The sequence below is a fragment of the Nelumbo lutea genome, chromosome 8 (assembly GCF_056320005.1).
Source record: "Nelumbo lutea isolate HS-2025 chromosome 8, American lotus-T2T, whole genome shotgun sequence".
Taxonomy (NCBI): Eukaryota; Viridiplantae; Streptophyta; class Magnoliopsida; order Proteales; family Nelumbonaceae; genus Nelumbo; species Nelumbo lutea.
This window is the reverse complement of record NC_142691.1, coordinates 31,711,891-31,724,448: the sequence shown is the minus strand read 5'-3', so window position 1 is coordinate 31,724,448 and position 12,558 is coordinate 31,711,891. Positions and strand designations below refer to the sequence as shown.

The following is a 12,558-nucleotide window of genomic DNA, read 5'->3' as shown; positions in this document are numbered from 1 at the left end:
GCTCATCATGCATAACAAGCTAGTAGTATGGTTTATTCATTCAATATTCAAAAATTGTCAAACATGGTGTTTGGTATTGATGGTGTTTTTCCGAGCACCGATGTCAATTCAGCTCCATATATGCATTTATCGAATAAATGTGTCTCTCGATTTTCACGAGAGCCATTTATCATAAAAATGCTAAAACTAACTTTTTTTTTTTTTAATTTTCAAGGACATTTTTTTACTATTTAACTTATATGGCACCTAATGGCATTGAGGTGTCAAAAAATAAGTTAAAATCAGATTTTGTCCTAATTTTTGAGACAAAATAATACAAAAAGATTATAAGATAAACACCATTCATACTAAACATCCCCAAAATTTGATCACAAAAATGAACCAGTGATATTAAAGTCACAATTGACGTCTTGTTAAGTTCTGTAATATCTCTGTTCTGTTTGTCAAAAGAAATGTCTAAATATTAGTACACCATGTAAAACCTCAAAAATTGAAAAGGTAAATAGATATGTGATTGGTTACTTTTTTTTCTTTAGACTTAGTTTTGAAGGAGTGTAAATGCAAATATGTAGAATGCAAAACCTTATATTTTGTATTACTTTTTATTTATTTATATTGTACATACTTGTATTTATACTCTTTTCAAACTGAGCCTTGACTCTTATAATGAATTGAACTCTCAAAATACTTTTGACAAAACAAGAATGGGAAAGATTAATGAATGTTATGGGCCTCAGTTCTCAATTTAATAAGCAACAAGGGCCACATTTGGTTTGTTGTTATGAGCCATCTCCTATGATAAAATTTAAATGAAAAAGTTAATCACAAAAGTTGTTCATTAATCATTATTCACTAATCCAAAGTTTCTTGCAACCATTCAAAAACTAGGTGGTCTAATGGGCTTTAGAACTTCATGTTTGAACTAGGAACTAAGTCAGTTCGGTTCGGGTCGGTTTCGATTTTCTTGTGTAAAAATCAAAACCAACCCGAATCATCGGTTTAAGAATTTGCACAACCCGAAACCGACCCATGCTGATGAAAACTCGGCTGACTCAGGTTGAATCGATCCAGATTTGTTGGTTTGGTGAAGTTGGACCTTCTTATGAACAGCCCTACACTTATATATTCTGGCATTATCCCCCAATGAAGATATCGATCATCATTTTCTCTTGTCTTCTTTAATCTTTTTCCCTTTTGAACGGTGTGCGACACTACAGCTCAGGGTCAACCACAGCTCTCAGCCCGACAATGGGGTGAGGCCCGTGACACTTTCTTACTATATTATCCTTATTAAATATTATTCTATTAACAATTTTTTGAAAATAACAATTCCTTTAAGTTATTTCTATATTTTTCTGTATGCAACCACATGCAAAAGCCTTTTTAGTTTCTTATCTTCTTTTCCTTTTTATGTTGTTGATGTGGTGTTTACATGGTTGATTTTTGTTTTGTTGGTGTGGGTTTTGAGTTTTGTATACATACATATATTATTATTTCGGTCGATAAAATATGAATAAAATGAAATTGGTAACGAATTCAAAATTTATTTTCATTCTTAACACAAAAATAACTTATATTTCTAGAAAAAAAAAAGTGTATGATTCATAGCATCTCATTCTGCTCATTTCTATTTATTATTGAAAAGAATGAATACATAAAAATGGAAATTGAATTAAACAAACAAGGCCAAACATGGTGGGTACTTATGATTCATTCAGTGATAACATATGCTCTCAGAAAAGAAAGGAATAGCTATCACGGCTTAAGTGGCAGACTCTTAGGTTAAGATTTATTGGGGAAGAAAAAAGAGCTTTATAGGCCCTACACCATATCCCTTTGGGGAAAAATCAAAGTGGAAGGAACAAAGACATATACAATTACATACCCGCAGATACTGTGCTGAAGTGGCCGTCACCCTTCCAGTCTCTTAAATGGAGTATAATCCTCGAGCTATAACTTGGATGGATGACATAAAAGTCCAAGAGTGCCATTTCAATGCATCTCCAAACAGCACTTCCAACTAAAGAATTCAAATCAAGAACCACGCCAACATGAAACAAGGAAATGGTGTTGACATTTCTGTCGTATTTAGCCCTGGCCGCCATGTTTGTGTAGAAGATCAGAGATGAGTATAAGAAGAGAAGATAGAGATGGTAAGATTGATTCTTCATCCTTAAATGAAGATTGATTGTACTCGGGAAACTTGTTAAGAAAACTTCTTCAGACACTGCGCGAAACTCTGAGAGATCTATATCCTGCAAATGTTATGTCTACGGGAGCCTACATAACAAAGAAAAGGAACCTAGACTGGTGCCATGCATCAGATCCACAGATTTGCAGAAAGGCCACCAATTACTGAGCTTCCTTCTTCAGATAAGGCCATTACGTAAGGAAGAGTTCAGCCACTATGCATTGACTAAGAATAACGACAAAATAAGGAATCAAAATTTTCAGCTCTTTGGGCTTTAGTATGAGTGGTCATTTTACGTGTAATCGAATCAGCAAATTGCTTATAATAGGACTCTCAAGTCTGAACCTTAATTCTTTATAGAATTTGTAGCATCGCAGTAAATATTTTTCTCCTCACTTAATGTGAATTTAATTTCAAGCATAAAAAAAAAAAAAGTCAACTGTGGAAAAAGTAGACGAATGTTGTTGGTGTACTTAGTTAAATTATAATGCATTAGCTAGGGATAAGAGATTCCAGGAATCAGGATATGTTGATTAATAACCATTGTTAGATACAAAAAAAGTCAACTGTATTAATTCAGCATCATGGGTTCTCAATAGGCCTCTTCCCATATATTGATTTCTTGTAAAATATTGGTCAAATATAAGGAATGGCAATTTTTCCCATCCCTGCCGTGTACTCGACCTACTTAGCTTAATAATGTGCAAGAATGAGGATGAGAATTAATAGGAACTCTCAATCGGGCTGGGTCAGGGTCGAGGATGGGAAATGAAGTCTCCACCCCATTCCGACCCTTATTATATTAAATTTTATTCATGTTAATTATATTATTGTATATATATATAATATTATTTATATTATATATAAATATCACAACATATTTAAAATATTGTTTACATTTTAAAATTTTCTGTTACTTTAAGTAAATTTATATTCAAAATAATTTCCTTCGTTTCAGACCCCTATTCTAAGTCAGTTTCATCCCATTCACCAAGTCCTCTTCTATCCTTTAGAAATTTGTAATTTATCAATCAAGCGTCATTGTCATCGTCAACCCTTCTTGTCAACCAAAGACTAGGGCAGTCCTCTATAGGATTCGAGTATTTCCCGTTAACCTTTGATAGTAACTTTTGTATTTCTAATAGACATCTTTTTGTAGTTGTCAAGGTTTTAAATATCTCTTTTGAGGAAGGGAAAACTACCTTTGTCTCTCATTAATACGTGATGTAGCCTGGCACAACCGACACGACTTTGGACTGGCTGGCTTGGCACGGCATGACGACTAACGAGTCGTGCCAGGTTTGGCCCGAAGGTTCATGTCGTGCTGGGTCGGGGATTCGAGGCCCATGGGCTGGCACGACACAGCATGATAGCACGTGTCATGCCGCCCGCGACACGACAAGAAGCATGGGCCACCAGGCCCATAACGGGCTGTGCTCGGCCTGCTCGGGAATATAGTCATTGAGCCCCCCTCCCAAAGGAGCCCAACGGCTAGTTTCAGCTTTTGGGGGGTTTACAAGAATACCCCCCCCCAACAGCTATATAACAACTAGTTTAGGGGGCATTTTGGGTAAAGTTATAAGTAACTTTACAATGACCAAAATACCCCTCCCAACAACTAAATAACATATAGTTTTTTGGGTATTTTGGACAATTGAATTATGTTCAATAAATAGCCATATCTTCCACCAATTCAACAATTCTCTTAATTCTCTCTCTCTCTGTCTCTCTCTCTCATACTCATACATTCTCAACTATCTGCAATCTGAGAAATTCTAATTAACTGATTGTCTGATTCTGCATTCTCCAACTCTCAAGTCTTAACTTTATCGAAGTTTCAACTTTCAACAAGAAGAAGGCTTGCTTAACTAGCTCAAGTATCTCAATTCGGGAGGCTTGGACATTGAAATGCTTCAATCGTTGAAATCAAGTTGGGATTTTGATCCAGCAATCCAGTTAAGTCGAATTAGATTAATTTTTATCTTTTTAGAATTAAAAAAATGCCAGCCCTTCTCAAAACTGATTCCCCAACATGTTCACCATAGATGACATTCAATCACATCACGGTAGTATTAATGTTAGCGCTGATGCATTTGATGTCTGTTAGTGTCGAGTATATAGGGGTATTTCTGTCTTGTGCTTATGTTTAGGTGTTGATGTGTAAGTTTATGTTAGATCTAATGCCCCCAACTTAAGTACGGGCACATGTGACTTTTCCACAATATTTTATTAATATAAAACAAATCTGGCCGAATGGGAGAGTTGACTTTTCTCTCATTCGAACCATACCTTTTCCTCCTTGTCTTCTCTTCTACTCTTCTCCTTTCTCTCTTTCTCTCTTTCTTTCTTCTCTCTTTTCCTTGACTGTTATCAGTCTAACAGGTAGGCCAAATTCTAATATGGTATCAAAGCCAAATTAAGCAAATTGGATCTGCCCAGAATTCTGTTCTCTACGCACCCAGTCTAGGGTTTTCTCTTGCTTTCTTCACCATTAGTTAGAGATAAGGGAAAGGGCTGAAAAGGAGTGATTGCCCTCTTCCCTTGGAGGTTCTATGCTTTCAGTTGTGGTGTTCGTGTTTGGTTGCTGCGGTTTCTAAGAAGCCCTCCCCTAATCGATGAAGAAAAAAGGGTTGATTAGTGTGGTGTAGTGGGTGCCTTGTGTGGTTTGATTTTCAGGTAATTAGGTAAGAGGTTCTATGCATTTACTTGGTGTGAATCAAATGATAAGTTTGTTTCAAACTATATGGTGGGATTTCAAATTGTAGTGTGCTAAGGTTTGTGCATTTTTTAGTGTGATTCGAAGGGGGAGTGTTCCTCAAACAATGTGGTGAAGTTTCAAGTAGTCGTGAGGTAGGGTTTGTGGTGTAAAGAGTGCAGTTTACAGCAATAGTAAGTGTTGAAACCAATGTGTTCAGTGTGAAGTGTGGTCTAATGTGCAGTTTGCCGAATTCAGCAATACCAAAATTCAGCAATGGGAGACAACAGTGATAGCAAGACTAGTGTGATAGTTCCTACTGACTACTTGAATGTTTAAAAGACCTCCATTAAGTTGAATAGAGAAAATTATGTACCTTGGAATAACTCTTTAGAAGTCCCTCTTAAGGCAAAGAAGAAATTGAAACACATAAGGGATGAAAAACCCTTCACCGATTCTCATGAGTATGCTGATTGGGAGCAAGAATACTTTAATCTACAACATGGTAATCAGAGTCTTGAGGAGTACTATGCTAGTATGAGAAACATTCATAATGAATTGAATATTTATCACCCCTCACTTCTGATGTCAAAATTTAGTAACAACAGAGAGAACAACTTGATGTGACTCGATTTTTGGTGGGGCTGAAATTTGAGTATGAACCAGTGCGGGCTCAGATATTAGGAGGTGTTAGACAGTTTTGTATGCCCTTAGCTTCAATCAAAATTGATGTACTTTATGAGTTTATTGTAAATGAATAAAAGTACATATTTGATTCATGTTCCCTTGGTATGTTTTTGTGTATTACCCTTAAACTGGACACTTATTGAGACTCGTGTTAGTTTTGAATGTTCATAGCCAGTGGGTCGGTCTGGGGAGACCTATCCTGACAAGGCTGACACTGTGGTGCCACCAAGTCGGTTGGGGTGGCTTGTCTCAGCTACCGGGGTGAGACCCTAGGCACATACAGTGTGGGATTAATTAAATCTTTGAACTGGACCAGATTTCCAGTATTCCCCTGGACCTTGGAGATTGATGGGCAAAACTGGAAAGTTACACCCGACCCCTAGACTCGATTATGATACTGCATTAGGTGTCGGATCGGGCTGTCTTTGATGTACCAATCAGTGAGATCCTTATTGGGGGTCAAAACCTGGGTATGTTGGGACAATCCGAGAATTCATCTGAGTGGGTGATCATAGTGACAGGATCAGCCCCTTTGTCGGACAAAGGTAATGATCGGGGATGCACTCTCACTGTTGGAAACCAAGACTGCCGGTAGCCGATTTCAACCGTTGAAATTTGTTTTGCAAAGTATATTTTATATGAGATATAAAAGTATATATATTATGGTTTCTAAAATGTTTGCAAAAGGGTTTTAATTCCTGGGATCCATATAAGTGGAGAGTGCAACACTGTTCCTTGCAGCCGAGGGAGAGGTCCTCTCTTGTCGGGCAGTGTATGATCATTATGGGCTGAGAGGTTAAGTGTAAGACCATTGAGGATAATACCTGATGGGCTAATCTTGCATCTGCCCACAGTCCCTAGGTGTTACAAGGTGGTTTGGCCTAGGGACCACTTAGGGTAAGTGTTGGGCCCATAGAGCCCATTTGATGGGTTTCAGGGGGTGCACTGTCTTTAACAGTGTATTCGACCAGGCCTTGTAACAAAGGCTGGGCTGAACCCATGTGGCTGATGTGTAGATCAATGCTTGGGTCCCACGCCATACAAGGAAGCCCAACTGGGCAGCAGTTAGGAAGGTTAAGTGAGCACATAAGCTTAATGGGCCTAAAGCCCATTTTGAACTGGGCTATTAATTTAGTTAATTAAAGGGGCGAATTTTGAGATGGATTAGCAATGAGGATAGGGTCTTAATCCTATCCACTCAGAGAGTCCAGATCTGAATGTGATTCAGATCTAGAAACCTCCTAATAAGATTAGGATAAAGCTTTAGTTAATTAAAGGGGCGAATTCTGAGATGGATTAGCAGTGAGGATAGGGTCTTAATCCTATCCACTCATAGAGTACAGATCTGAATGTGATTCAGATCTAGAAACCTCCTAATAAGATTAGGATAAAACTAATCTAATCTACAGATAAGATAAGGGTTTATCCTTATCATTAGAAGAGAAGGCTGATCCAAATATGATTTGGATAAGCACCTCCTGATGGGATTAGGAGCTGATCTTTTCAAGTTAACAAAAGGAAGGAGGGGGCGGCAGCCTTGAGAGAGACCAAGAAACACATCAGATCCTCTTTAGTGCTGAAATCAAGAAGAGAGAATTCTGCACCCTGCGAATACTCTCTTGCCGCCTCCCTGCTCTTGCCGCCCTGTTTGCCAGTTCGATCTCCAGCTGTGGGAAAAGTCAAGATTGGATCTTGACATCAATTCTTTGAGAAATGATTGAAAAGGAAGCTATGCTCACGTTCCATCCTGCTGTTTCTTGCGAGTTCTTGGGGAAGAACACTGTTGATTCTGCTCCATCCTACACTGCGCCATCTTCAATGGGAGCAGTCTTTGGATCCTTCCTTGGGCGTGAACACCTTCGTTGGGAGATATTGCTTCTCCGTATCAGGTATCATTCTCTCCCATTCCTTTTGGTTCAGATCTGGTTCAGTTTAAGGGTCAAGGTTTATCCTTGAAAATATGATTTTCTAAATAGGGAATGTGATTCCCAGTTGAAGGGAGAGAAAAAATTTTTGAAATTCGCCCCTTATTCCGCAATCTTTGGGCGTCCATGTGATGGATCTCTCAACCCTTCAGGAGGGTCAGCTCTCCCTTCCTTAGAAAATGTGTTTGCTCGACTTAGGAGGATTTCCATTAGATCTTTCGAGAACCCTAATGTTTCTGATATATTAGCCTTTGTAGTATCCAGAGGCCATGGTGTTAGAGGTGGAGCTCGGGGAACTCAGTCTGGTCGTAGTGATAGTAGTGGACCAGCATATGGCTGGAGTGGTGGTAGTGGACCTACATATAACCATGGTAGTGGTTGTACTGGAGGTTGAGATTCAGGGGGAGCCCGTGGCAGAGGACATAGTTCAGGTTTGAGGAGGTGTACATACTATGGTATGGATTGACATACCATTAATTATTGCTATGACTTGCATGGTCCACTCTCAACTTAGGTCAATCATGTCATGATTAGTGATAGTAGCTCCAGGCAAGAGAGTCATTTAGCTGATCAGATAACTTCTACATCCACAGATGCTACTGGTAAGAAGATGATGAATATTCCCTGTGATGAGTATGAGATGTTTGTTTAGGGCACATCTCAGCAGAACACGACCACTCTTGCACACTCAGGTATGACTTGTCTGGCATCCACACCCAATCCCTGAATTATTGATTCTAGAGCCTCCGATCATATGACTGGAACTCCAGGTGTGTTTTCTTCCCTCTCTCATTGCCCAACATCACAATCTGTTACATTTGTTTTCTATTACAAATTCATTTACTAAACTTAATTTTTATTTGCAAGCAAATTTTTCTAATTTAGGTGAAGTATTAAATAATTTTGATATTTTAGCCTAGTGGAGTGAACACTCAAAAAATTATCCAATTTTCGCCGCCATGGCACATGATTTACTAACCCCTCTAGTGTTTACAATTCCATCGGAGTCTTATTTTAGTGAAGGTACCAGGGTGCTGGATGACAAAAGAAACTGCATGAACGATGAGAGCATAGAGGTGTGCATATGCTTCAAGGATTAGCTAGATGTAGAAGATAGATTATAAGACAAAGGAGGGCATGATACAACACCAGACATTTCACCCGAAGCAGATGATAAAAGTCATGAATGATGATTCATGAATTTGATTACTTGTAGAATTTTTCATTTTTTCAAATTATTGTAAATTTTTTAAATTTTATTTAATTTATTTGATATATTTTTTAACAATGTAATTTTGTATTTTCAATTTGTAACCATATTGTATTTTTATATTTTATTAATTTATTCCATTTTTATATTTCATTCATCCAAGTATGCAATGATCTAATCATTGTATTTGTAATTCACTAATTTGTATCGTTCAAATTTAAATGAAATAAAATTCCTATTTTTCTTCCAATTTATTATTCCATCATTCTTATTTCAATTTGGTGAAGTATTTTTTTCATCTATGTATTAAATAACTTAGATTTATCATTTCTTAATTTTTTAAATAGTTTCTAATTCCAAAAGTTTACAATAAAGTTATATATTTTAGTTTTACAATTTTACTTAGAAAATAAATCAAAATTAAAAAAATAAAAAATAAAAAAACAATGCAGCCCGATTCAGCCTAAGCCCAAGTCCCGCCCTATGGCCTAGCCTGGCACGGTCCAAGCCCATGGCATGGCCTACAACCTGGCCCGGCCTAGGCCTGCGTGCCAACACGGCACGACGCAGGCCTACTTGGGCTTGGGCCGTGTCGGGCCAACCCCCAAAATTTCCAACGGGGATGACGGCACGGCCTGTGGTGGCTTGCGGGCCAGCACGACACTGCTCGCCTTTAGGGCGGGCTGCCCATGGGCCATACCGTTCCGGCCCAGCATGGCCCACTTTACACCTCAATTCCATTAGATGAAAGTGGGAAATGGAAGTTTTAACCCAAACATGAAACATCCATTCAAATAAATTTAATCAAGTAAACTAAAAACAAAAATGTTGTTTTTGTCCCTAATAAAATAAGGACAACCACTATTTTTTTTTCATTTGTTCAATTTTTTTCTATACAAAAAAGTGTTTGGGATACTTTTGGAATAAACAACAATGGATCCATGCCCTTGAACATTTTTCACTCATTTAAGGAGTATTTTTGGAATGAACAACCCTTGGTCCATGCCCTAGAACATTTTCCACTTAGTTTAGGTGATTACATTACTAATTTCAGATGGCAAAATAAATAATTCTTAATAAAAAGTCAATAGATTGCACATTATAAAGGGTGTTTTACTAAAATGAAAACTATAGGATAAGTTTAAGTAAATCTGTAAAACTATATGGGGTGTTCTAATAAATGACCCTAAAATATACTCCATTGTTATTATTTGATATAATATTTGAATATTTAGATTTATTCTTATTATGTTCATAGCAAAAATAAAATTAATATGTATCTATTAATGAAGTAGTAGGTATGACTGTTATATATGTTTACTAAAGAGATATAGGTATACAAGTTTTTATATTGAAAAGTCAATTCATAAAAGATTCCCTTTTTAGTCCAAGCCATTTCATAAAAGTTTTATGAAAATTTATTTTCCCGAAAAGCAAAAAATGATCTCTATGACTTGTTTGGTTTTCTGGACAGTTACCGCCACCTTCAACCATTACACCACTAGTGTACCACTGTCCACCCAGATTTCCCTGGTGCAAAATTTATGAGTGGCCATTGGATTTTCAACCAATTCCAAACAACAAGAGTGTTTTATGGAACTGAGCCGATCCGAAATTAAATCAATTTGGCTGAGTTTTTAATCAGCTTTGAATTCTGATAATTCGGTTTTTACAATAGTTTTCAAAATCGGACCGGACTGGATGGTCAGATCAGAAAAACCAGGAATTGGTCAGACTAGAACTGGTCTGGTCAGGTGATCCATTTGGTTTGACCGATCAAACTGTTCGACCCAAAAACCAGATCCCTGACTGATTTGCTGTCCGATTTGATTTTTAAAACCCTGGTTTTCAATTTGGTTCAATTGAAAAATTTTATCAAACCAAACCAAAAACATAAAAATGTTTTATACAAATCAAACTGAACCAAACCAAAAACCAAATAAGCACATTAATTTATTTGATTTGGTTAGTATGATTTTCAGTTTAGTAACTAAACTTGAACACCTAACAACAACCGATCCAAACGGTTTTCAAAAGTGTCGATTCTAAGTGTGAATACTGAAAGTAGATCTGTAAAATGGGCCATGTCAAGTAGCAATCAGAACATACTACAGCCCGACCCATAACCCCTCCTGGGCCATGTCGGATTGGAAAGTTGAATAAGATTGTAAGCGTGGATATATCTCACAACAATCTTTCAGGAAGTTTGGAAGTTCTTGACTGGTCCTGTACCAAATACATTAATTAAGTTGCTAAAGTCCTCTCCTTCATCATTCCTGGGGAACCCAGGAATCTGTGTTCCTTGTCTTCTTGTTGATGGCTCCAATTGCAGCATGAACAACAATCTTATGCCTTGTAGTCATCGATCCGGTGATCAGAAGAGCTTTAGAGTAAAGACTTCATTGATAGCTATTGGGTCATAGCTATTTTGTGTTCCAGTTATTCTTTTGTTGAGTTATGTATTTTTCAAGTTCAGAAGATCAAAACCAGAAGTTGAAAGTTCTATTGGTGAAGGTTCAACTCTCTCACTAAATGCAGTGATTGAGGCCACTGATAATCTGAATGATAGATTTATCATTGGCAGAGGAGCCCATGGGACTGTTTACAAAGTAGTATTGGGTCCAGAGAAATTGTATGCGGTAAAGAAACTTGCATTTTCACACCATAAAGAAGCAAGTGAGAGAATGATTAGGGAAATCCAGACTGCTGGGGAGATCAGACACCGAAATCTGGTAAGATTGGAAGATTTCTGGCTGAGGAAAGACTATGGGTTGACCTTGTACAAATACATGGAGAATGGAAGCCTCCATGATGTTCTACATGTGATAAAACCACCTCCAGTTCTCAAGTGTGAAGTGCGTTACAGGATAGCACTGGGAATTGCCCAAGGATTAACTTATCTTCGTGATGACTGCAATCCTGCTATTGTGCACCGAGATATCAAACCAAATAACGTACTATTGGACATGGAGATGGAGCCTCATATCTATGGTTTTGGCTTTGCCAAACTCCTGGATCATTCTTCTGCCTCAGATCAGTCCATCACAGTAGCGGGCACCATCGGATATATAGCACCAGGTATGTCCCTTTGGATATTAGCTTTATTTCCTTTTTGTTATCATTTTTCTTCCTTTCTATGTCAAATCACATTTCACTTTTTTTTTTCTGCCCTTTTATCTTGAAATTATTTGTAAAATTTTCATTGACTCTGTTTCTGTGGTTTGTATCAGAGATTTCATATGAAGTGGCAAAGAACAAGGAATCAGATGTCTACAACTATGGTGTGGTTTTGCTTGAACTAATAACCAGAAAGAAGGCTTTTGATACTTCATTTCCCGAGGACACAGGCATAGTCCATTGGGTAAGTTCAATTTGGAGTACAACTGAGTCTATCAATAGCATTGTGGATCCAAGCCTCATTGAAGAAGTCTTGGATTCCTCTGTCTTAGAAGAAGTAACAAAGGTGCTTTGGTGGCACTGAAATGTACAGCACAACAGCCACGTGAGAGGCCCACAATGAGGGATGTGGTGAAGCAGCTAGTAGATGCTAAGTTCCATGCTAGAAGAAAAAAGAATAGTCTTTAAAGAATGTTGGTAACTTGCTCTTTATTTTTTCTTCTTATCAATTAATGTAGCATAGGCTGTGTTTGGTTGCAATGCAAATAAATTTGCAATGTTGTGGAACTGTGACGGTGCAAATGATTTAAGTGTAAATTCTGACCAATTCTTGTTTCAAATTTTAACTTATTTCATTTGATTGCATTACAAATGAAATAAATTAAGACATGAAGCAGAATAAAGTAAATCCCAAAACACAATTAAACGAGAATTTGCATTTTTTTCATTTGCA

At 37.5% G+C, this 12,558-nt stretch overlaps 1 protein-coding gene across 1 annotated transcript; it reads left to right on the top strand.

The window, feature by feature from the left end:
- Positions 1-7,866: 7,866 nt before the first annotated feature.
- LOC148843703 (receptor-like protein kinase) lies at positions 7,867-12,293 on the top strand. The gene is given in 6 exon segments (XM_088959443.1): positions 7,867-7,929; positions 8,013-8,140; positions 11,041-11,098; positions 11,180-11,786; positions 11,939-12,175; positions 12,178-12,293. Coding segments are annotated over 6 exon segments (1,209 nt in total).
- Positions 12,294-12,558: the final 265 nt, after the last annotated feature.